At 37.0% G+C, this 27782-nt stretch overlaps 1 protein-coding gene across 1 annotated transcript in view; it reads right to left on the bottom strand.

Moving 5' to 3' along the window:
• The window catches only part of L3MBTL4 (L3MBTL histone methyl-lysine binding protein 4), a 487327-nt gene that overhangs the window by 291490 nt on the left and 168055 nt on the right, over window positions 1-27782 (bottom strand). Inside the window, exons 6-10 of the mRNA XM_055125658.1 lie at window positions 16354-16458; window positions 14926-15061; window positions 12708-12799; window positions 11411-11565; window positions 10350-10426 (exon numbers count right to left, since the gene is read on the bottom strand). Coding sequence (XP_054981633.1) covers window positions 10350-10426; window positions 11411-11565; window positions 12708-12799; window positions 14926-15061; window positions 16354-16458 — 565 coding nt within the window. The remainder of the gene's footprint in view (window positions 1-10349; window positions 10427-11410; window positions 11566-12707; window positions 12800-14925; window positions 15062-16353; window positions 16459-27782) is intronic.

Genomic DNA, 27782 nt, shown 5'->3' with positions numbered 1-27782 from the left:
AACTCACACAAGTCCTTAAGCAGAAAACTCTTCACAATACAAGTGAACCCCTCTCCAAGATAAGTAATCACACTGTAGATGAACATTTTATATGTCTAAACTTTTATATGGTTTATTCTGTTTTTCCTGAGCACTCAGATAATTTTTAGATTATTCACTGGTAATAAGAGTATCTATAAAAGAATGGATAAGTCTATAAATTTAACACTTAAAATTTCCTAACAAAGTACTAGCTGATCAAATCAGCAATATGTAAGATGTTACATACAAGTTTTTCCTAAAAGCCTTGGCCCACATTATTTCTAATTTAAAGAGTATTTTTTTCATGAAATGGCATTGAGTTCCAGGGTATTTTCCTAGAGAACATTACTGTTTTCTAATTTTTTGTTCTGTTCTAATTATATTTGAATGTATTTTTAAATTAATTTCTAGCTTGAAATATTCACCCCTATTATATAAAACATATTCTATTTTTGTCCATTATGAACTTGATAATATATTATATATGTTAAATTATTTCATTATCAGGTCTAATAGTCATGTGTTTATTGTTTTCCTTTATATTTTTTTACATAAACTTATGTCATCATCAATTAAAGATACTTTAACTTTTTTCTTTCGATTCTGGATGCCTTTCCCTGCTTTTCTAATGCCTCTAGCTAGATCTTCACTGTGGAATAACTGTGAAAAATCAGACATTCTTTGCTTGCTTGTGATCTTAGGAGATGTCCCAATCTTTCCACATTAAGTAGAATTTTTGGTTGCTTTTTATTTTTTTCTTGTTTATTTTCTGGACCACACCCAGTGGAGGTAAGGGTTGACCTCTGGCTCTGCACACAGGAATCACTCCTGATAGAGGTCAGAGAACCACATGTGGCACCTAGGATCGAATTTGGCTGACCTGTGTGCAAGGCAACCCCCCCACCTGCTTTACTATTTCACTGTTGTTTTCCTTAAGAGATCCTTTATGAAACTGAGAAATTCATTTGTATTCCTAGTAAAATATACAGCCACTCTAGAAACTAGCTTTCCAATTCCTAAAATAAAAGATTACTTTATGACTGAGCAATTATATTACATCCAAGAGAACTTTTAAAATGTTCAAAGATGTGTATTCACCAAAAATCTGCTAGAAAAGGTTTATGAGTATAGTAACATTATAGGCAGGATAGAAATCAATTTACATAAATCTGTTGAATTTTTATATGATGTTAGTTAGAAAAAACAAAGAAATTGGGATATAATATCATTTACAATTGTATCAAAAAAGAAAATATAACTGGGAGTAAACCTAACAGGAGGTAAAGGACCAAAACACCTGGGCTAGAGAGGCAATAGTAAGGTGTTTGTCTTGCTTGGGACCAAACCATATTTCATCCCTACACCACATATGGTCTTTTGAATCCTACTAGGAGTGACCCTTGAGCCAGGTATGGTCCCCAAACAAAAACAAAACAAAATAACAAAATTAAAAATGACCTAAATACTGAAAACTGTGACACTTTGAAAAGAAATAGAAGACACTAAAAATGGAAAGACATATACACCATAGAGATGCTTCCAGATCCCATGCCAGGCTGTTTTATCGGGGGCAACCCGGAAGGGGTGTGTTGAGTTTCCCTTCCCACCCCCAACGGAGTCAGTCCCAGCAGCCAAAAACATCCAGAACTAAATCACTGCCATGCTTACAGCTGATCTCCATAAGAGAGCTCAGCCACATTTGTGGCTGCATGACAGCTCATACTTAATACTTATATACCAAGAGTAGCACACCACCATTTGATGGGAGTTTAAAGTAGAAGGCAACCAATCTTAGGGGGAAATATAACTATCACTGTATTACTGTCATCCTGTTGTTCATCGATTTACTCAAGTATGCAAAAATGCAAAATAGCTAAAAAGTACCAAAAAGACAAGGAGGAAAATAACTTCCTGGATTCAGTCTATACCATATAGTAATGAAAGTAACATCTACATTTGTCCCAGCCCTGAGATTTTAGCAGCCTCATCTTACTCGTCTTTCCCAAGGACTGGGGGAAATATATATATTTTTATATATTTTATACATGTTTATAAACTTACATATTTTATATATATTTATATGTATATGTATATACAAATATATATGTACAGAAAGATAAAGAGATTTATATCTATATATACAGATACAGATAGATATATCAGCAACAAGGCTCAACCTTTAACAACATGATAATAATCTCTTATAGAAGAGCTTAATGGCACTTGGGTTAAATACAACCATATTCACACACTTTCCTCTAAGAAAACTCTTTGGATCATCTGTTAGTGAACTATTCATAATAAGCAATGCAAAATAAAGTACTTCAGTTCTGCTTTGGGGGCAGAGTTTGGGGTTTGAAATGCAAACATCGGAAATATTAGCAGGAAGGTATAATGGTGTTGGGATTGGTGTTTGAATATTAAATGTAATAAATTACTGTAAAAAAAAGGAAATACCAGTTCATGAGTGGAAGAACAAAATATTTTTCAATGAACATCCTACCTAAGGCATTTTACAAATTCAATATAATTCTACCAAATTGTTACGAGCATTTTTCAAGGAATGTAAAAGATGATTCTAAAATGTGTACAGTAGTACCACAAAAATGCAAAATAGCTAAAAAAGTACCAAAAAGACAAGGAGAAAAATAAGTTCCTGGATTCAATCTATACCATATAGCAATGAAAGCGATCCTATTAGAGCAAACAGGCCAAGACTAAAAGAACAGATACAGATCTCACAAATAAACCTATCCATATATGGATGTCTAATATATTACAAAGTATACAATACAATAAAGATCATACAATAAAGAAAAGCTATTTCAACAGAGTAGGAGAACTGTACAGTCACATGTGAAAGGAGAATGAGGAGGAAGAGGAGGGCAAAGAAAAGAAACTAAACTAACATTTAACAGTATACATAGATATTAGCTCAAAATGGATAAAATAATTTGGTTATTATATCCCAAAGCATAAATACAACAAAATAAAATGAAAATAACATGCCCCAGACTCTCAATATCAAACACATACAGAAATATGACTATACTGACAAGAGAAATGAAGGTAATAAGCAAATTAAAGGCTGAGGGAAGGCATAGCAGGTGAGGTCTTGCCTGGCATGTGGCCACCCAGGCTAAATCCTGGGCACCACATAGACCCTCTGAGCACACCAGACTCGACCTGGGAACACAGATTCAGGAGTAAGCCATGAGCACAGCCAAGTGTGTTCCCCAAACCAAACATAAACAAAAAAATTAATTAAACTATAACAATTTTAAAACCTTTTACATAATAGAAGCTACCACAGAACAAAAATGGAAATATGGCAATTGGGAGAAGATATTTACATATCATACGTCAAACAGGATTTGATACTTAAAATATCATACAATAATGAGATGAAAATTAGCAAGCAAATCAATCAAATACCATCAAAGAGCCTGAATGGACATTTCTCCAAAAAAGATATATATATGGCCCACAGACAGGTAAACACAGGGATATTATTTTTATTCAGTATTAAACAAAATCAAAACAACAAAGAGACAGAACCTCTTATTCTCAACCTTCTAGATATATACCAAGTAAATACCCATAAAACGACTGTAAATAACAAGGGTTAGTGAAGTTTTAGAGTAATAGGAATGTAAACTTATGCAAGCCTGTATGGTAAAAGGATAGCAACACCTTAAAAATGATTATAAATATAGAAATACTGTAAAATCCAGTCATGTCAATTCTAGGCATACATTCAGTGGACACAAAGAGCAAACACCTGTGCCAGAGATAAGTACAGCTGGTAGGGCACCTGTCTTGCACACAGCCACATGGGTTCAATTCCCTGGCACGAGATCCCTGAGCACGGAGGCAGGAGAAAACTCTTAGCACTACAGGCTGTGGCTCAAAAAAAAGGGAAACAACTTGAAAGGATATTTGCACCCTGAGGTCACAGCAACATTATTCATAATAACCAAAGCATAGAACCAATAAAATCATAATCTTTTTTAGAAACACAACCTTTATCATGAATTTTAAGTTGCATATTATTTACATAGTTGTTATTGTTTTTATTTCAGTTCTTTTATTATTTTAGTTTATTTATCTGTAGAATATTGCCATTTTATCCCCTTCATACTGTATACCATGCTTCTCATCAGCTTGACAGATACCATCCACAATTGTCTGCAGACCCCCTCTATGCAGTATGCTCAGAACAGTTCCACTGATAATATCTCAGGGTGGCTCCACTATGGAGCGTCTAATCCCTTATTTTGTTAGTTTTCACTCTAGTAAAAGCAAGATCATCTGGTGCTTGTCATTTTCTGACTGATTTTACTTAGCATAACATACTACAGTTCATTCAGAGTTGTAGCAAACTGAGACATAATTAAACTTTAAATGTCCATCAACAGTTGGATAAAGAAGCTGTGGTACATAAACTCAAGGGAATACTACTCTAACTTTCAAAAATGTTTCATATAGGAGGCCTGAATTTGATCGCTGGCACTGCATGGCCCTCTGAGTAACACAAAGAATCACGCCTGAAAACAGACAAGATTACCCTCTGAGTCCTGCAGGGTATGGATCCAAACCAAAATGAGTAATTAATTAAGAATAAAATATAAGGACAGAGTTAAGCACAGGAAAGAGGGGCACATTTGATTCTGGGCACCGCATGGTCTCCTGAGCACAACTGGATATACTCCTGAAGGTCTCTCAATAACTGAGGTAAACTGGTAGCCTCCAAGCACCATGGGGGTAACCCTGGAGGTCCCCAGCATCACCAGGCTCAGGTAGTGATGGACCCTCAGGCCTTGCATTGAGCCATCACTCCTAGTTGAACAAACGTCAGGTTAAGTGGCTCTGGATTCTCTGAACACTGCCTTGAGAGCTCTCCCTCCAAATAGAAGATAAACTTCATTTGAAGACAAAATGAATGTAGTTTGAGGTGATTATGCAAATAAAATAAGGAGCTTAAAGACAACTATCAGAAAATTTCACTTGTAAGAGGATTAAATAATCAAATCAGTTGTCAATACAACAACAAAACTAAGTCAGATCTATGGTAGTTACTGGAGGAATGTGTGGGATGGAGGACTTAGAAAAGATGTTTGCTTTTGTTTTCTTTGGGGACCACACCCAGCTGTGCTCATGGCTTATTCCTTGCTCTGTGCTTGGGAGTCACTCCTGGTGGGCTCAGGGAACCAGACGGGATGCAGGAGGTTCAAATCTGAGTCGGCTACATGCAAGGCAAGCTGTTTACCCACTGTATTATCGCCCTGGCTCTAAGAAGAAAGAAGTTATTTATAAAGTGAGAATATGCTAGAAGTTTGGTGGTGGCTGTGTATATATGTGTGTGTGTTTGTGTATATACATACATACATAGATACATATGTATATATACACATATATATGTTTCAATTTTCATATATATATTCTTCAGTTTCCCTCCCCGCCCTGAGCAGAGCTTCGGCGGCTGAAGTACTCCAGAGCCTAGCCACAGCCATGCTCAAGGCCCCTCTCTACACATTTGGATGAGCCTCACTCATGAACGAACCAGCAGAGGAACCCAGGTGTGTGAGACCCAGGGCTGAGACCTTTGGCCAAGCCTGCTTGGATCACGACTGGGCTTCTTCTACCCAGATTCCCCATCTTCCAGTAGCTAGGCAGTCACACCCAGGGACTGCCCCCGGCACCATGTAATACCACTAATGGCCAACATCCAGAGACTATAAAACTAAGCTCCCAGAAGCAACATCTTATAGCTTAGTTCTCCCTCTGGGAGAACCTGGCAAGCTACTGAGAGTTTCCTGCCCACATGGGAGAGCCTGGCAAACTCCCCATGGCGTATTCATATGCCAAAACCAGTAACAATGATGGGTCTCATTTCCCTGACCCTGAAAGATCCTCCAATGCTCTTACTCCATTGGAAAGGATGGGTAAAGAGAGGCTTCTAAAATCTCAGGGCAAGGATGAATGAAGACATTACTGAGACCGCTCGAGAAATTCGACTATCAACAGGATGATGATGATGATGTTGATGATGACACATATATACACACACATATGTATGTATTATATATGTATGTATATATACATATATATACATGTCATATACATAGAGGTATAAATTTATATCCCCGAAATTCTGTAGTGTATTATAGATCAATTATAGAAAAACTTTTAATATGGATATGAAAGTTCAAAACTACATTGTTTATAGTCAAAAAAGTGAATACAAACCAAAAGTCCATCAAGTAACAATGAGTGCATAACCAAAATTTAGTTTATATACTGGAATGGACTGGAGCGATAGCACAGCGGGTAGGGCATTTGCCTTGCTTGAGGCCGACCCGGGTTTGATTCTTCTGTCCCTCTCTGAGAGTCCAGCAAGCTACCAAGAGTATCCTGTCTGCACGGAAGAGCCTGGCAAGCTCCCCGTGGCATATTCGATATGTCAAAACCAGTAACAAGTCTCACAATGGAAACGTTACTGGTGCCCACTCGAGCAAATCAATGAATAACGGGATGACAGTGATACAGTGATATACTTGAATATTATTTACAAATTCAAAAACTACTAGAGTAGTTTAATTCATAAAACAAAGCCCAGCATCTGGTCCCCTGAGCCCACCAGGAGTGATCCCCAAGCAAGATCAGAGCAAGGAATAAGCCATGAGCACTGCTGGGTGTGGTCCCCAAAGAAAAACAAAAACGAACTTCTTTTCCCACACATACCTCCAGTAAGGACCATAAATGTGACTTAGTTTTGTTGTTGTATTGACAACTATTTAGTGGTTGAATGGGCCTGAGAAGAAGGACCAATAATGTATAGTTACTAGTAGGTACAAGGGGAGTACTCAGGTAAAATGTTATGAAAATATCTGGCAACATTATAGGAATTATTGTGTAACCTTGTAAATACACTAAAAATATCAAACTGTATATTAAAAAAAGAATAAAATCAGGGGCTGGAGCAATAGCACAGCAGGAAGGGTGTTTGCCTTGCATGTGGCTGACCCGGGTTCGATTCCCAGCATCCCATATGGTCCCCTGAGCACCGCCAGGGGTAATTCCTGAGTGCAGAGCCAGGAGTAACCCCTGTGCATCGCCGGGTGTGATCCACAAAGCAAAAAAAAAAAATGAAATCAACAGTATTTGAATTATATCTCAATAAAAAATATCGATGTAAGAAATTTACTACAGAGAAACGCAGTATGCCTATGAATAAGGGGTGGGATGACATTTTTGTGCATAAAACTACTGCATAGTTTGTAAAAACAATGCGAACAAGTATATGAAGTTTCACTGTATCACTGTCATCCCGTTGTTCATCGATTTGTTCGAGCAGGTGCCAGTAACGGCTCCATTTGTCCTAGCCCTGAGATTTTAGCAGCCTCTCTTTACTTGTCCTTCCTAACGGTACCACATTGGAAGCTCTTTAAGGGTCAGCGGAATGAAACCCATCATTGTTACTGTTTTTGGCATATGGAATACGCCACAGGGAGTTTGCCAGGTTCTGCCGTGTGGGCAGGATATTCTCGGTTGCTTGCTGGGTTCTCCAAGAGAGAGAATTAGACAATAAGAGGTCATAACAATAAAGAGAGGCAAAAACCACTCCTTCAGGAGATTAAATCAAGGACAAAAATGTAAGCAGATTACTCCAGATTACTAGGAGATTCTCTTAAAGGCGGGATTCTGGGGGTTTGTTGGTTTCTTCTTTCCTCAACTAGTAATCCATTTCAACAGTTATAGTAAATTTACTTCTTATAATACTTCTACCAACTTCATTTTGGGTTCTGGGTTTTTTTATTTAAATGAATCACCGTGAGATACAGTTACAGACTTATAAACTTTTGTGATTACGTTTCAGTCATACAATGATTGAGTACCCATCCCTACACCAGTTCCCATTCTCCACCACTAATGTTCCCAATAACCCTCCCACCACACATCAGAATCTTTAACTTAATGAATTATGAATGAGAGACAAATATGAGAGGCATGGGTCAAATATTTTTATATGGGTGAGAAATGAGAGAATTTGAGCTTTCACTCTTTTCCTAATGTAAACCTGTATTGTTATGAATTTTCTCCTCAGTCCTGGGTTTTCTGTGTCCCTTAGATTCTGATAGTTTGATTCTTTATTATATTAATATTGAGGATTACTTTTTAAAAAATTATTTTTTAATGAATCACCGTGAGGTACAGTTACAGACTTACAACCTTTTGTGCTTATGTTTCAGTCATACAAAGATCGAGTGCCTATCCCTCCACCAGTGCCCATTCTCCACCACCAATGTTCCCGGTATCCCTCCTATCCCTCCCCTGAGCAATGTCATTTTGTATAAGCACAGTAAGAGATATATGAAGCATAAAGTTTGGCTCTTCCTGGGGACACCTCACTACATATTCCAGACCACAGTCCTCAGGCCAGGTTAGTCTATCCTAACCCCAGCAGGGTCCTTATCCAGTTACCTCCTTTTGGGTCATGACAGAATCTGTCTATGACCATGCTCTTAACTTACAATTAATATCATGGCGCTTGGCCTGGCCCATTTCGATGCCGGGGTAGTTCACAGCTTGCCCTGGATCCATCAGGACCCTGCTCTTGGAGTGCTAGGAACTAAGGGCAATGGAGGCCTAAGTCAAGTAAATATGGAAGCCCAGGAGTATTTTTTTTTTTTTTTTTGCTTTTTGGGTCACACCCAGCGATGCACAGGGGAAACTCCTGGCTCTGTACTCTAATTACTCCTGGTGGTGCTCGGGGGACCATATGAAGTTTACAGGTAGTTAAATCAAAATGTTTTAATCCAAACACCATGTGAGGATATAACCTCAGAATCTGAAATCTAATTCTTAGAGAAGATAGTTTAGCCCTAAGGCAAAAATTTTATTTCACTTGAATAATTTCTAGCTCAACGAATGATTAAAATTTTAGCATGGTGAGGAGGAGAGAGACAGAGACAAGATACAGACATAGACAAAGATAGGAGAGAGAGACGTGACCAATTATACATGGAAAACCATGAACCAGACTGAACTATATGAATTATTATTGATTTTATGAATTAAATGGCCACCTCCAAGCAGGACCTGAAAACCTCAGCCTAGCGCGACAAGAGAGCTCAGCTTCTACCAGCTCCTATCTCACACGAGGCTGGAAGGATTCTGAACATCTCCTCCTGGTTTGCTGCATGTACTATTTCTAGACTCATACAGCACCAGGACAAGATGATGGACTATAGCAAAGGAACTGAGAGGTGCAGAAATGCTATTTTATAAAAGAAAAAAAAGAAGTGTATATCACTAAGTCAAACCACATATTCTGAAATCTGTTAAACACTTCACCTCATCTTAAAGAACATTATTCTAAAGTTAGCTTCAGTCAATTTTAGAGAAAAGTAGGACAAACAACTCTAAATATGTCTATGTAGAAAAATCAGAATTTGGAAAGTTGATATATATTTTATAAAATCATCTTACACTATTTGGGAATCTTAAGTAGGTTGCATTTTGTTCCTTTGTTTGGGTTACTTACTGGTTATGCTTCATTATTCATTTTTCACTTAACTTTAGAGAATTTGTAATTAGAGAAAAATATTAAAACAGAAAAATTACAAATCCACTCAAATTAAATGTACTTAACTTTATAATGAGAAATATGTTACTTTATATATAGTTGTCTTGTAAATTTTGTATTGAAAAGGCTTCTCCCAGGACACTTGGTAAGTTTACATGATGACTATTTATAACCCATTGTGAAACTGACAGAAATTTACAATATATCTAAATATGTATTAACATTTAAGTACCAAAAAAGATATATGATTTATTAGAAAGAGCCCCTACGTCAATGACTAGCTAAGCTTTTAATTTTATTTAGTGAATGGCTCTGAAAAGACTGGAGACACTTTGTCAACTTAATACTTGCTTCACAGATATTTAACTCCAAAGTTAAGCATGTTTATTATCGCAAAGTTCAATGAATTAATGTGCTTCATAAGATAAATAATTATGAGTTAGAAGAGCTTGCTTTAAACTTCTATTCACAATTATGGTACTCATTTCATTGACTTAAAAATATTTAGCAGTTTTTTTTTAATATTGCCTAATACATCTTTCTAACAGAATTTTCATTAGAGAAAGGATGTGCATATTTAAGAGATCTGGGTAACTTGGTGATCAACAGAATGTGCACAGAATCTTGATCACAACCCTGGATTAAAATGTTGGCTACAAAAATAAGAATTAACGAGTATCAGTGCCACTGTTTATACACACAAGGGTTATTTAAAAAAAATTAAACCCAGAGCACTCACCTTGCGGTGCTATCAGGGTTCGTCCATTCTTCTGACACCAACCAACTGGCTGGACATAAGGACTATTTACATCACACCTGCAAAGACAGGTTTCCATTTCAGATCCCCTATTACACAATTCCATGGAAAGAATCCAAGAGTAATGATAATTCTAGGGAGTATGAGATAGCATGGAAAGTACAATGATACTATGTTATCATTAAATAAGAGGAACTAATTATCAATGGACAGTCCCATTGGACTCTATGAGGCTACAGATTTGCATTTTTTCCTTTTCTGCTCTGCTGTTTTTTTCTGGGGACCTGGGGTACACACATCCTTCAGTGCTCAGGATTTATTCCTGACTCTGTGTTCAGGAGAACCCCCAGGCAGTGTTTGGGGACCCTATGTGATAGGACTTGAACTGGGGATAGCAGGGTGCAAGGCAAACCTCATTCCCTTCAGAAGTATCTCTTCAGCTTGGTCTGCTTGTTTAAAGGAGAAAAGCAGGTACCCTTCACTTACATGAAAAATTTCACCCAGTTATTCTGGATACACTCTGAAGCAATGTTATAAAAATACTTTTCCTATATACTCTCCCACATTTCAGGTTTTGTTCCCAGAGATGCTTCTAACTCCTGCAATGTTAGTTTAATGGCTTTGCAGCGCACATTTTCTCTGCTCCCCACAGGCTTTTGAATATTTCACTCCATTCTTCCCTTTAAAAAGTGTGACAGGCTGAGTTTTAACATTTAAAAAAAAAATACTGCAAAATTTTTACTTCCTTTTCATAAAAAATTGCCCCCTTACAAAACTAGACACAATATAGTGAAATGTTCCTAATTAGTCCTATTATTTCAAAGAAGGCCTCATTAGACACCCTTCTTACAAAATGTAGGAAAAGCTTCTTGGTATCCTTAATTCAACACTTAATGTGGAAAGGCGGGTCATGAAAAATCAGTCACTAAAATTCTGATGATCTATACTAGAAGAACAGCAATAACAGTGAAAATACTGGAATGAAATCAAGTCTTAACACCAAACATAAACAGACAAAAATAAAACACACATCAGTGTCTCACCAGTAATCGTAACTATCATCCCAATTGTCAAAATGCACTAGTAAGCGATCTTCGACAATATCTGCTATGGTCGCCACGCACACCAAGGAAGGGTTCTTCCTGTCGACGGCCTCCAGCTTCATTCCAACCTGAAATTCTTTAGGCATTGGCCCACTCTAACACAGTACCGGAGGAAAGAGGCACAGAAAGAAACAGGACACCAAACAGAACTGAGCCACATTCAAAATTGTAGGATGCTTAGCAACAAAAAAGTCTATAGGGTATTAACACTGACCCTCTGGAGTGAAGCCAGCAAATGCCAGTTAAAAATATTCTATACTCCGCCTCCCTGTTAGGAATTGGACTTTTACAGCACAGACCCTGGAAGCTCGCACTTATGTGCTGCTTTTCTCCTTCACAGGCTTCTAATTCCCTCAGTATCATTTGTTCTCTTTAGGTCTTCAAATGATTTATGTTAATATATATATATATATTTATAATTTATATATTATATTCTCTTGGTAGCACATAGCAATCACACAGCAAAACAAGTGCTTAATTCTGAGCAGCTACATGCCCAGTCTTTAACATATTACATTTTAAAAAAACAATTTGACATTTCTAAAATTTTCCTTGATACTATTATGCAGAAAAGCAGGTCAATTGTATAACATCTATCTCAAAACCAGGACACAGAAGCCCCAAGGAATCAGATGAGTGGTCTATACAGAGCCCCCAGCCTCTAAGCTCCCTGCCCCCTCTCCTGGTTCACGGCCTCACTGCTTGGCCCAGAGAGTGGCTCAGAGAAGGTAGCAGCTACAGTGATGCACATTCTCCATTGCACACCCTGCAGGCTACTGGGAAGAGAGGGCATGAGGCAAATCCTCTGCCGTAATCCCCGTCTTATACTTGCATAAAGTGTCCCCCTCTCCTTATCCCAAATGCAGATACACCAGGCTCCTGCAACTAGGCTGGATACTCAAACTACCTGAGAAGTCTCTTGGTCTTAAAACATCAAAAGTAAATTTAAATGATCAATTTATTAAAAGAAAAATATAAAAAAACCACAATTCACAGTCATAATACATTTTAGCAGGCTTTAGTTTTAATTCTCCCAATATAACTGAAGCATTTTATTGTATACATAAAGTTTAATAAAATATTCCCACAGGAAGCTAACAAATTAAGTGAGAAAAAAATTACAAGGAGCTAAGGATTCCTAAAAGGTTAAAATACAACAAAATTTAATATATAGTGACTTTAAAAATTTTTAGCTCCAGGAAAACTCTCACTTACACTGAGGAAGAAAAATACTTACAGAACTTCTGTTTCTGAATAATTTCTTGGGAGCATTTTGCAATTTGCAGGCCTTCAAATAATTCATCCAAACAAACTTATCTTTTCTATAACCTAAAATAAAAGCACGGTTTACTCAAAATACCCACAAAAAGTAATCATGTGCCTATTAAATATATTGTTCTTGTTCTTAGTCTTTCATAAAGCCATAATCATTTAGCAGAACACAAGATTTAAAATGCAATCCTTGAATTATTTCGATGGCTTCTAATACATGAATCTCAAGGCTGCTGAGTAATCCCCGATGATGACTATCATTCTCTACTTATTTTTACTTTATTAATATGGGGAATTGTATCCTGGTGATCTGATAGGGGCTTCATCTTTCCAAACTGAGCCAAGGCAAATGTTCCCGAATGTGTTCACTCCTGATGCAGTGAAGTCCCCAAGACCATCAGAGATGTTGGTGGCACCCCAACCCAGGATGCCTGGCACTGCCTCATCCCAGGCCAGTGGGAGCCCTAACTTGGAACTCCAAACCATCACACGCTTCCCATGTAAAACATGGCTTTTTCTGATGAGAAAAAATGTGAAGGGTCACAGGCACTTGTTTAGTAGCATCATACTGACCCTGGTTTGATCCTGTGCCAACATACAGTCACTGAAACACAGTGAGCAGTAAGTCCCAAGCACCATGGCCAGTGTGACCCCAAAATAACTAAAAACTAAAAACTAGAAATTCTTTTTTCTCCTGCTCAGGTACCCTGAAGTGGCTGTGCAGCACTGGTTCAGATAAGAGACCAAAGATCATCTGACTGAGTGCTCCACTAGGAATGAACATCCAAGACGCATGGCAGGGCTCTGGGTCATGGTTCCATCTCTTACTCACTCGCCTACCTTCTTGGCTGTGGCTATCTTCTCCACTCACAGCCATCTTAAAAGTCCTCCATGGCACCACCACACTGAGCCTGAGGAGATTGTTATTTTGTTTTATTTTCTTAGCCCAGAAGCCACAAGCCTCTCTCTCTTATTCCATCCGCATATCTGCCACCTGTCAATTGCTCAGGCCTCTCTTCACCACACGATGTGAAAGATACACCCTGAGAATATATCCACTAGAAAATATGTTCACTATTTTTCTCTCCTGCAGAATAAAAGTCACACCACTCTGGAGTTTAGCTTCTGCTGCAATGTCAGTTTCTGCACAGTCTGAGTTCTAGAAATACCTGTATATGGATTTCTGTTGGCATCTTCCATGAAACCCAAGAAATCTTTGATTGTCTGTGGGGGAGGGAGCTCCTCAAAAACTGCCCACATGTCCCTGGGCTAGGTGGGCCGCATGGCTCAGTGTTTGGCCCTGCTAAGACTCCTGGGTACAGGGGAACATCAGACCTACAACCAGTAGGAGGTCACCAGAGTCATGCCCGGTGAGACATGGCGGGGCCATATTGGTGCCAGGGATTAAACTGAGTCTTGAGTCTCGTGCATACTCACAATGCATGAGCAAAATTCCTCTCTAAATCTACAAAATGATAAGGAATTCTGCCTTTCTTCTCTGTGAGAGATGCCAAATGACACCCAGAGTTGGCTAGTAAGAAAAGAATGACTAAACGCTGACTTCAAAAGTGGCCACAGTCATCAAATGTTATACCATTCAAGCAGGAAATCTCACACAGACATTTGCTCTGCAAGGGAACAGACCCAATGGCAACTCGATCGACTAAATCCTCACCTCACTAGAGCACAGAAAATAAAAAAGGCTTCAGTTACATTTACCAATTTCAGGTTCCAAAAGACAGGTAACAAAAGGTAAAATGATATTTTCAATCCCCATTAAAAGAAAACAAATAGTGCAGTTGTTTTCTGCTTCATAATTCTGATTTTCATTTGAAACAAATTACATAGAGTAAATCAAGTTTTTATACCTCATGGCATAATTGAGGGACTTTATTTTAACCATGATTTAAAACAAGTTTTTTTTTCGATCTTTAGAATTGATAAACATTGTGTAAAGTAAGATGAGATTTATTACTGAGCTAGATATGTGAAAAAAATTAGCCTAAACACTCACTGATATTTTCCTTTTAAAAACATCTATTTCTAAGAAAGGTATCTGTGTAGACTTTCTGTCTTTTTTTTTTCAATCAAACTTTCACTTACAAATCAATTCACACCAGGTTCTCTTGTTAGTATTGCATGAAATGTTATTAATATGAAACTCTCCTTCAACCCTGGCTTACCCTTAGGAATGTGCAGTTCATGTTTGGTCTTTTCACACCACCCTACTGGATGAATGTCAGGGGAACCTGCATTAGTCCAAAAATCGTAGCAGCTTAAATAACCATCAAAATGAAGTCTTAGCCGATAACCACACACCTGCAAAATGGAATGTTCATAATAGTTCATTGAGTATCACGGACGTTAAGGTATACAAAAATCAATTCTATATCAATGCCATCAGCATTTATGAATCAATCCTTCCATCCAAATATGTCTGTATACAAAATTCTGATAAATGACAAAATAAATACATACTTCAAGTGTGCAGCTATTTTTTCTTCACAAAAAAGATTTTTTTTTTTTTGCTCTGCTGGGTCAATTTCAAGCCTATGAATTCAATACCTGTCAAGTATTCCTTTCAGAAATCCTATCTCCTGTCTGAATCGGATTCAAACCCCAAGACATTGTACACAAAGTACAAAGCAAACCCAAAATGTATATGGCCTTATTTCAACTCACACTCAAAGTGTATTGCATACCCGATATACGCAATAAAATAAAAGAGCCCTCAAAAATGTGTACTCTAGAAATTACAGCAAAATAGCTACAATAAATAAAATTAATAGTGTTTTGAAGACTTATCAATTTATTAGATGCATTTAATAAACTATAAAAATACATTCCATAACTTTCATCACTAGCTCATAACTATATATTTTTAACAAAGTGCATGTATATGTAGCTAATTCATATGACTAGATGTTTTCATGTGTGTTTCTCATTAAGTTTAGCTAGACCGTTCCAGGGGCTGGAACAATAGGACAGCAGGAAGGGTGCGGTGCATGTCTTGCATGCAGTCGACCTGGGCTGGATACCCAGTATCCCCACCAGGAGTGATCCCTGAGTGCAGAGGCAGGAGTAAGTCCTGAGCACTGCCACGTGTGGCCACAAAATAAAAACAAAATTATTTTGAATAAATGACTTTTTATTTGTTCCAGTTTACGGGCCACATCTGGCCAAGTTTAGGAGTTGCTCTAGGCTCTGAACTCAGGAATTACTCCTAGCAGTGCTCAGGGTCCATACAGTGTGCTGGGGCTAGAACCCAGAATGGCCACACGCAAGGAAAACGCCCTACCCATTCCTGAGCCCATAAACGTCTCTTTTAAAGCAGTGAAATCAACTTTGATATAGTCATGATTCCTATCAACCTCAGGTAAAATCTGTTTACCAGTTAAATTAAGACTAATTGCTAGTGAGAAAGGATTTAGAAAATTAATCGTCAGAGAAGAAAAAAAATTCATTAAAAAACCATTTCACCCATCACTGAATAAAATTAATCCATAATGTACTGAAACTAGTTTATAATGGAAAGAATTCAAAGTTTTTATTCTCTAGAAAATTATTTCTGTCACTGAACAATTAGCCCAAGACATTCCAACATCTCTTACCTCAGCTACAGAAAGCACACAAAATACAGATGGATGTCGAGGGTCAATGCCTTCTAATCTCATTCCAATCTGAAATTGGTTTTCATGTTCAGGAAAAGACTGGTCCTATGAAATTCCATGATTTTACATTATCCACTGAAGCATTCTCACCATTTGATATTAGAATTCTTAGTTAGTCACATAATAAATAACTTATGTTCACATTTGAAAGTTCAGCAATATAGTCAAAGATATAAGGACTCATATATTCTAGCTCTTAAAGATGACATCTGATCACTTGATTGTGCTTTGAAATAGTTCTCAGTGTTTTTATCCCATGAAATTCATTATTTCTGGTGCCTATTTTTGCTTAATGATTTGAATAAGGGCCTTTAATAAATTGGAAATTATTTAATTTAATAATAATTTAGTTTTAATTTTATGACTTTCCAGTTTGTTTACAAATGTAGTTAAATATATAATTTTCTGTACAGTTTGCACATCAAGCTCATGAAACACCTTACAACCTTAAATTCACTTAAGTACATTCTATCTTAACACTTTCATTCTTCATATTTATATTATAATACATTGGAATTGACTTTCTATAGTAAGAGAAACATTTTTGGTATGGAAAACAAATTACTTAAGAAAAAACTTTTTCATAGTGCAAAAAATAGTGCATACTTTTCATAAATCTGCAAAATTATTTGTTACATCATATCTTTGCACATTTCTGGGTCTGCTTCTAGGCTTTTATTCTGTTTGTTGAAGCATTTGCTGACAGCACATTTGTTTACAATGAATCTGGGTAAGTGTTTAATGTCTTGAGCTTTCTAGTTAAGGATTTCATTTCTTCATCCTTAAATATTATTTTTTTTGTAATTCCAAAATGATTTGAATTTTTTCACACAAAATTCTAAAACATTTTATTATAAGTAGCTACCTTTCAATATTTACTGTCATTGTAAATGCTATACTTTTCACAAATTTCTAGTTTGTTCCTATTCATTCATTTTCCCAAATATTGGATTTGATTCCCATGGCCTCGCTGAATTATTATTCAATTTGAGCAGAGAGTTGCAAGCAGACTCAGAATTACCAGCTAATTTATTCTTAATTGGATATATACTAAAGGAAAATATCTGAAATCTAGTTCCATTACATCTAGAGTTGCTTTTTAATCACAAGTTGTACTGTTGTTTATTAGTGCATAGCATAATAATGCCTATCTTGGGGTGAAATTTCTTCTTTTTAAACGTTTCAAAGTAATTAAAGTTTAGGGTCAGAGAGACTGTAGTGGATAAGGTGACTGATTGCCTTGCATGCAACTGACCCCAGTTCAATTCCTGGTACTACCTATGTTCCCCAAACACCACCAGATATATGATCCCTGAGCACAGAGTCAGGAGAAATCCCTGAGAATCTCTGGGTGTGGCACAAAAACAAAATATTCAAAATGTAAAGAAAAAAATGTAGGGCCTGAGAGATAGTGTATCATAGTAAGAATCTATCCCTTGCATGCAGTCAACCCAGGTTCAAAACTTGGTACCAATATTGTACCGTAAGTATGCCAGGAATGATCCCTGAGCACAGAACCTGGAATAAATCCTGTGAACTGCTGGTATAGTTTGAAAACGGGAAAAAAGAATGCAGTAACAACAACAACAAAAAGAAACACTTAACTATAGCCAATTTGTACTTATTGCTAATATTCTACCTCACCCTAGTATTTGTTTGCTTTCATTCTCATATCTGTTTGTGTATAAAGATGCAAACACAGCATGTATTTACATACACATGTGCACATATATACTACACATTTTTCCATGAGAGGAGTGTGTTTGCCCTATGAATGGGAACACTGTCTTACATAATAGCTGTTATTAACTTCTACATGTTTATAACACACTATTCCTTTAGCTAATCCCTATTCATTTTGCAATTTTTTCAATTAATCTAACAGTGCACTTATACTTTCCTAGAATATTCACGGTATAAAATTTTCCTCCCTCTAAACAGGATTTATTCAGATATTAAATTTACTTGGCATGTATCTTTAGTTTCTTTAATCTGAAACATTTTCTATAGCATGCAGATTGTAGGAAATTGAAACCTAAAACATAACTGAACTCTTATCCTTTATGCATTAAAAAAGTTCCCCTTATTTATTCTCTGATGCACCTTCATAAACAGGACTCAGGTGAAGCATTTAACCCCAAGAGAACTAAATGGGTGACTATAGGTCCTCCCTTGGATATCTCATCTGGAGACATCTGATATTATTTGTAATGTTGATTTTGATCACACAATCATTGTGTTGCCCAAGTCCTTCACTACATAGCAACATAAATGATTCACAAATATAAACATTTGCATATATATGTGAATATATTAATATATTGTAAAACATTAATCAGTACATAGATCCATGCCCAAAAGACTGGTCTACTTTTTTTTCTTCTATTTTGTATTTCACCTCCTTTAAATAAATGATTTATTCAAGTACTAAACCCAATAGTCTAATTATTATAGTTTCAGAACTATTTTATCCCTACAACTATAATAAGAAAACCTACAAAAGAAATTTGCAATCTTCTGTTCTTCTCTGCCACCCACAAATGGGCAGAGTTAAAAACTTATAATATACATGGATTCATTATTTCTTTTTATTCAGTGTGATTACAGTATTAATTTGAAATGCAGGTAAGTTCATGTTTCAACTTTATTTCGGTTCTTATTTATTTCTATTTTAATATGTAGAATATTGACACTGCTTCCAAAGCTTAAATCTATATAAAGAAATTGCTTCCTCCCCAAATCCTAGCCATCCTATGTCTACCCTGTCTCTTATAAGTAATAAACCTTGCTGTTTTATAGTTTATCCTTTCTGAATTTCCTTTTTATAAATATAATCAACTATATATATATTTTTAAATAATTTTCCTTATTTCTAACATGAAAGGGAGTACAGAGCTTCAGAGATTTTTGCACACGGCTTTTTAAATATCCTAGACTGGAGCGATAGCACAGCGGGTAGGACAGGACGTTCTCCTTGCACGCGGACGACCAGGGTTCAATTCCTCCATCATTCTAGGAGAGACTGGCAAGCTACAGAGAGTATCACACCCGCATAGAAGAGCCTGGCAAGCTACCTGTGGTGTATTCGATATGCCAAAAACAGTAACAAGTCGGGGCTGGAGTGATAGCACAGCGGGTAGGGCATTTGCCTTGCACGCGGTCGACCCGGGTTCGATTCCCAGCATCCCATATGGTCCCCTGAGCACCGCCAGGAGTAATTCCTGAGTGCAGAGCCAGGAGTAACCCCTGTGCATCTCCAGGTGTGACCCAAAAAGCAAAAAAAAAAAAAAACAGCAACAAGTCTCACAATGGAGATGTTACTGGTGCCCGCTTGAGCAAATCTATGAACAATGGGATGACAGTGACAGTGACAGTGACAGTCTGCCCTGGAAAACACTCCATGAAAAGTCACAATAATTTCCCATTCTTTTATGCAACTGCATTATATTTCTTTACGTATAGGATCTGCAACTCGATCAATGCTCCTCCACAAATGCTGCTTGCATTTGTATATGAACATAAAATTGTTTCAAAATCTTGATGAACTGGTTCAGAATGTTATCAAAATGTTTTATGAATTTTACAAACTTCTACGGTAAACATAAAAGATGACAAAACTCAAACAAAATGGCTAGAATGAATAATTTCTCGGGAATATTTTATTTCTACAAAAATAAGAGCCATGTGTATTTAGCTCTTCCAGTCTTCTCACATCTACTCTGTTTCCAGGAGGGTATACTTAACAAGTTTTGTGTGACTATTTGCTGTTTACTGCTTCGAAATTTCTTATCTGAAAAGGAACACACATGCACATACGCACGCACACAGCACTAGTAAGTAAGCCAAGGGGAAAACATACTGTAGCAGGAAGCTGTAGGGACTTCCTCTACTTACAACGTTAGGTCGGTGACAGTTTCCACAAGTTCCAGTTCTCCCTGAGACACGCTAACCTTACCACCCAAAGTGAGAAAGCATAGCTGGGCAATGGGGAAGAAGCTGATGACACAAAGACCACCTGAAGAAGCAGGTGTTTTTCCTTGCTTTGAAGTAATAAAGTGACATTAACTTTGTTTTGCTTCTGTAAGTCTGCTCCCCTAGGGTTTCCAGAGGGAAACGAACTGTTCAGGGCCCAGTGTCTCAGATGTCACTCCTGCCTAGCCAGGCAGTGATGCTCAATAAAGCTGTTGTCCCTGAAGACCTTGGTGTCCTAAATCTTCCGTCAAGATTCCTGCTACAATATCATTATATTAATAATGGTACAAGGAAATTTAAGGAGCTTGAAGAACTGAAAGGACATTCTCAGACTTTATCAGAACCGAAAGAAGCAAAAATGAGAAAAAGAAGGAGCATTATATTGAGCAAACTCTACTACCTTATCATACACGAATGAATTCAGGATAATGGGAAGAATTCTCAGCCAAGATTTAGGCTAATCATCATTACCACTATCACCATTTCAAAATGGTCACTTGAGTGAAAATTTTAGAGAATAATACAATATTGCAAGGCCCACTAAAAGGTTAAAACAGCCATAGCAGTCTTCAATAGGTTTCAAATAAATAAATAAAGTATTCATAGTAACAATGTGAAAGGCAATATTAGTAACAAATTACACTGCCATCCTTGATTTCTTTTCTGTTTATTCATAGATTTGTTTTATTTGTACAAATCATGTTTTATGCCTACACTTGATAGCTGACCTTATAAGCTGTTTTATAATTTTTTAAAAAAGGGGAATTGCAACCACACATTTAAGAGGAACATTAAGTCCATTACATTTAGTCATTAAAAAAAAAATCAAGAGATTGTAGATCTGAAAAAGAAAACTTTACCACATTAATCCGGTCAAACCCCGAGAAGGAAGAGACATTCTCCAGGTCCCCTGGAGCAGCAGTAGCGCCTCGTCTCTTTGGCAGCACCGGGCACTTTTGTGGCAACAAAAGCAAAGCAAGGCTGGAAGGCACTGAAAGTTTCACGGACCTTTCCGGAAGCTCCTTGCAGTCATGCATGGTGGAAAAGTTCTTTTGTTTTGTCTTGTTTGTTTCCCAGAACAGTTGCAAAAGAATGCTTTGTAATACAAAATTGATTACTTCTATGGTTAATGATAGAAAAGTATTCTTTGAAAGCAAGAGCCTCTGAAGAAAATCAGATTAAAAATGTATTACTTTACAATAAAACAAGTCTTGGGACCACAGAGGTAGGAAAGCCAGGACAGGGTTTTAGGCACTGACTGGCCCTACACCTTGTCCACCCTGATTTTCGTCTTCCAACACCACTTTTGTTCACAGCAGCACCACAAGAAATAATTCCTGAACATAAGGCCAAAAGTAAGCCCCAAGCACGGTCTCATGTGCCCTCCTTACAAATTCACCATCATCATCATCATCATCATCATCATCATCATCATCATCATCATCATCATCCTAAATATTAAGGTCAAAAAACAGAAACAAAAATACCATATGTAATGAGAAGAAACGTTACTCACAAAATTTCTGTATGAACAACACATAAAAGCAAACATTCTCACATGTGTTTGCCAGCAGATATTTTCTCGATGTGCAGAAGTCACAAACATTCAATTCAGAGTGAATACCTCTTGGATTTGATAGGGTATGTGTGAAACTCTGCAAGATTTACTGTATCATAGAGAAATTATGCTCAGTGTGAGCATTATGAAGACTGCAGAAAGGGGTTGGCCTTGGCCCAAACAGAAGGGTGTCAGCATGGTAAGTGGAAGGCTATCTGTGATGTGTAGAACTATATTTCATTCACAGGCAAAAGTAGAAAGCTGACAATATTTTTCTGATCTGAGAATAAAATGAAGTCGGGGGAAGGAGGGACAGGGGGATAGGGCATAGAGTGGAATTACGGCCATTAGGGCACATGCTTTACTCAGCAATGCAAAGGGCTGGATATACCCTCATATGATAACTGTTATAAAGAAACATGTCCAAAGGACTTTCATATGCCAAAAGTTAAAATAAAATTCTTAAACATCAAAGAGCATGGCAATAAATATAGTTCCTATTTAAATGGTTCATCTCAGTAACAATTTTAAAATCACAATGGTCTCGACATGTATTTATATATAAAAGGTAGGATATTAGGAAGTCTAAAAATAAAGTAATATACACCAGTTGGCCACAGTAAAGAGTTATCTTGTGATTCTCAGCTATTGGTTGAGAATAGATCTGCCATGTTCTGAGTGTGATATTGTTGTTGCCTTAATATTTCGTGAAACAAATGGAGTCTGAATTTATTTTTATTTAAACTATTGAGATAACTCATTCACGAACTATCAAACACCTATTATCATAGCTAACAACATGCATTTGTTCAAAATACCTTTATTATTAAATATAAATGAAATATGAGGCATGAGAAGCAATGAGTGGAGTTCACAGCTTTTATTAAGTCTTATTACAAATAACCTGCAACTGAAAAAGAACTCATGGAGCACTTAACTCTGGACCAGCTCTGGGATTGGACACTGCACAGGCATTTTTCTTTCATGAATCCATTTTTTAAAAATTGTCATTATTTCACAGTATTATGGGTTTAGCATATGAGCTCAATGCTCAGCATACTCACCATCAAGTCATTCCTCTACTTCTTCCCACCTCCTCCCCTTTTCCTACAATAATCATAGTTTTCTGTGACACTGGGAAATAGTTTTTTTTTTAATTTTTTATTTTATCCTTTAATTAGTGAATCACCATGAGGGTACAGATACAGATTCACACATTTTAGAATTTGTTTTTCCCTCTCTAGGAAATAGTTTTGTTGGTTTATGTCTCTTCATTTTTCTAAGCACCTTTGGAATTATTGTAAAGACCTTATGGGTATTGTTTTACAGATGAGGAAATCAGGACAGGAACATTTCTATTATGTGCTCGAGACTGTCTGTCTAGTCTACTTTAGCTATGTGTTACCAGCCACAATATTAGGTAATTCTGGAAGCCTATAATTAACATTATGTGACTCACTAAAGATCACATGATTTTTGATCTTCTGTTTTCTAATAAAATGTTCTGGTTTTAAAAAAATCTAGGTCTAGAGAGAAAGTACATAAATAAATGTATTTTCCTTGCATGTGGTCATCTCTGGTTTAACCCCAGACACCACATATGGTCCCCAAAGCATGGCCAGGAGTGACTCCTGAGGTCAGAGACAGAAGAAATCCCTGAGAAACAATAAGTGTGGTTAGTTTTTTTTTTTAATTAACAAAATAACAAGATTGAAAATAGAGAAAATAAAGATAATTTTTTCTTTAACTATACATTTGTCGGACTGGAGCAATAGCATAGCTGGTAGGGTGTTTGCCTTGCACGTAGCCGACCTAGGTTCGATTCTTCTGTCCCTCTCGGTGAGCCCGGCAAGCTACCGAAAGTATCTCGCCTGCATGCCAGCCTGGCAAGCTACCCGTGGCATATTCGATATGCTAAAAATAGTAACACAAGCCTCACAATGGAGATGTTACTTGTGCCCCCTCAAGCAAATCAATGAACAACAGGAGGACAGTGCTACAGTGCTACATTTGTTGTGGGAATCCCACCCATTGGAGCTTGGAGGACCCCTTGTGGTGTTTAGAGAACTCTGTGGTGCTGGGGAGCTAACTCAGAGACCAGGCATACACATCAAGCACTTGACATTTGAGACACATCCCTGACTTTAATGAAAATTTAACTATCCACCTATAATTTTGAACTTGTCATGTGCCAACTATAATACCAATCTCAGTTTATTGAAGGGCAGTGGCCAAAGCTAGCAATGGCAGGGAAGAGCCAAACCCATACCAATTTGGGAGGTAAAACAAACAGCGTCTCATGACCAGCTATAACACAGAAGATGAGAAAGCAAGTAAAGTTAGGGTGACACCCAGGAGTCCATCTTAGAAGAAGTTCTAGAGTTTCCATAAAGCAATAATTCTTACCTTTATAATGTTACCAATGTCTACTGTTATATTTAAACACTCTATGAAATTCCATACATAGTTTTCAATTCCAACATTATAGTTGATTGCATTACCTTCAATATTCTCTCACACAGGTACCTTGCAATAAAATTTTTCACCAGAAATGTTCACTCATTGAAAAATTACAGCAGACTATCTGATTATAAAACCTACCCTTGCTTTTTCCTCAAGAAGTCAAGATTTTTCACTGGCGCTTACAGGGGAACTTACCAAGAATATGAAAACTCCTTCTGATTTTTCTCGTTGTGAAAACAGAAAAAATGTAGAACTTGAAAAGATATGTATACACACATTTAGACACATTTTATCTATTCTACTCCTTAATGCACATGTTTGGAAGGGCGGGGGGAGGGAATGTTTCTCTCTCTTGGACCACACTCGGTACTACTCAGAACTTACTCCAGGACTTACTCCTGGCTCTATGCTCAGAGATCACTCCTGGTGGTGCTCTGGGGACCCTATGGGATGCCAGGAGTAGAATCCGGGTTGACAGTATTCAAAACAAGTGTCCCACCCACTGTACTATAGCTCTGGCCCAATATATCTGTTCTTAGTGGTGAAGGAAGGGAGCAATTCATGATGCCATCAGAGATCCTAGAAGCTTCCTGAATTTTATATAAAACTTTCTATGCAAATGGATATAAGCACTTTTCTAAAAAGATTAACAATAGCTTTCATTAGATGTTCAAAAGGACCTAAGACCTAAAAAAAGATACAGTCACGTGGTTGTCCTTTAAGGGAATCTGTCATTAATCAATCCACTATCTAAATAACACATTTAGGAAACTTCAATAAGCAGAACACAGCAGTTCACTGCAGCTGTTCATCATGGATGGTAAGGCAGCAAGGCATGCTTCAAATTCTGCCTTTTTCAAAGTGACGCCTATTTTTGCCATCTATTTGTTAGGCTAATGGGGAAAAATCATCACCTACATAATTAAACACGACTGGCTGGAAAGCTTCGGTTAAGATGGCAGTGAAGGATGGCTGGTTGTGTATTTTTAAACTCTCATTTCAGACTACTTCCTTGTTATTTTGAATGTCTTTTTGTCTTTTTCATGGGTTAATTCTGAGTCTCAAATTGCTGCCAAGATTATAGCAAGAGGCATTCTGCAAATAGAGAACAAAGGATTCACTTCATGGCGCAACATAAGTATACTTTAAGAAATTTGTGAATGTAATTCCTGCTCATTTTCTCCTGAATCTATTCTACTTACATTCTAAGAGGCAAAAATTCCTTGAACTTAATGGCCTACTATTAGTAAAACATGGTATGATTAGCAACATATATATGTATGCATAATTATGTATATATATGTACATTTTTACCTTAGAAAAGCAAGGGTAGGTTTCATAAATCATATATAATCATAATCATAATCATATATGCAAGTCATTCTAACCTAACTACTAACTGAATTAAATTCTCAGAAACAAAAGCAAAGAGAATATCAGAGTGAATAAAGTGCTCTTGAATTTAAGCATTTTTAGACCATCAAAGAAAAAGATTCCATGCAGCGTAAAGAACTGCATAGAGAGAACTTTTTAAATAACTTCAAAGTTGTCTGATAATTCACTGGCCATTACTAAGTGGATTTCACAAATCCTCTTAGCCTAGTGTTTAACTCAGTGATTCACATATTTCCCCAAAATGTCTAAACCCTCCGGGGTGGGGGTGGGAACAAGGATACTTCTAGTATGAATTTCTTTTAATTTAAAGTACAAGAAACATGGAAACTACCCTTGTTCTGAATAGCACTCTTATTTTCTCTTTTAATTTCTCTTCCCTCTGAACATAACATTTTTTTCCAGCTGGAATTGGAGATAGGAAGACTTTAGAGGGTCTTCAAGACCCTCCAAGAATGAAAAAGAAGCCCCAATCTGATTATCAGGCTCAATACGTCAGATCTGCTCAACTCTTTGAGAATTTCCTGGTACTCTGAATCACATGATTTCAAAGAAGTGGATACCAAGAATAGGAAATTTATCTGAGCCACAAGATCAGGATGTACCTTCATTTTGTTTTGTTTTTACCTTTGTTTTTTGTTTTTCTTTTCCTCCAGAACCCAGAGCTTCAAATACTATAAGAAATGAACATGAATGGGAATCTGCTGTGTTCTGTGGAATCCCAGCAATTAATCAGTTTAACTGACTATACAGTGTAAGGCTACAGTTTAGTTTAAAACCTACTTCTTCCTTTGCCCTCTATTAAACAAATATACAACTACAAAGATTTTTAAAATTTTTTTTTCTAGAAGAATTTATAAAAAACAGTGAAGTTATCTTAAAACTGGGGCTAAAAAACACAAAAGATAAAAACAAATTAAAAAGTGAATATTTCAGGCAAATATAAAGAGCATAGGGGTCGATGAAATGGTTTGATTCTAAGCCTATCAAAATTTATGATATAATGAGGTATTTCACTACAGTTTGCAGCTGTAAACTAAAAGAAATGTCTGCTCACTGAGTACCTCATTATTGATATTTTAAGTATTCTCTAAGATAGATCTACATTAAGACACAGTAATGCTTTCAGAAACCAAGTTGGAAAAATTTTCAAATCACAAATAAACAGCCATTTTACTAAACTACTATGCCTGAAAAATTTTAGGTATCTCAAAGAATTTTATAAAAGCTTGTGATACAATTTTTCACAGCAACAACTTTCTGCATCTGTGGCACTTGAAAACAAGACTTTTTCAAAAGCAAGACAGACATAATTTCATATGTTTGACTAAAAGTTTCCAAAGGTATATTATTAAATAAAGTTTAGGTCTGGGTTTAGAAGTTAAAGTTTGAGAGTATTTGAAGGGTCCCTTTCCTTGGAGTTTAAAAGAGGAGAAAGAGAGAGCAGAAATATTTCATATGAGTTTACAGCATATTTCATATCTAGAACAGCAGGAAGTTTAGCCAGTAAGGTGACTTTCTCCTTCAAGTACTTCAGTCCCTGTCCTCCTATAGATGTCTATACTGTCCTTATCACTGTCACTGTCATCCCACTGCTTATCAATTTGCTGGAGCAGGCACCAGTAACATCTCCATTTTGAGACTTGTTACCGTTTTTGGCATATCGGATATGCCATGGGTAGCTTGCCAGGCTCTGCCGTGTGGGCGAAACACTCTCGATAGCTTGCCGGGCTCTCTGAGAGGGATGGAGGAATCGAACTCGGGCCATCCGCATGCAAGGCAAACACCCTACCCACTGTGCTATCACTCTAGCCCGTCCTTATCAGAAATCAAAATATTTTCTCCAAAATCATCACTTGTATCACTTGTATCAATTGTCATCCCGTTGCTCATCGATTTGCTAGAGCAGGCACCAGTAATGTCTCCCTTTGTCCCTGTCACACGCTAGTGTAGCCCATTGGCACCCAAAGAGCTGTTACTGACT

This window comes from Sorex araneus, chromosome 2 (assembly GCF_027595985.1).
Source record: "Sorex araneus isolate mSorAra2 chromosome 2, mSorAra2.pri, whole genome shotgun sequence".
NCBI lineage: Eukaryota > Metazoa > Chordata > Mammalia > Eulipotyphla > Soricidae > Sorex > Sorex araneus.
The sequence above is the reverse complement of the archived record's forward strand: the minus strand, read 5'-3'. Positions and strand labels throughout refer to the sequence as shown.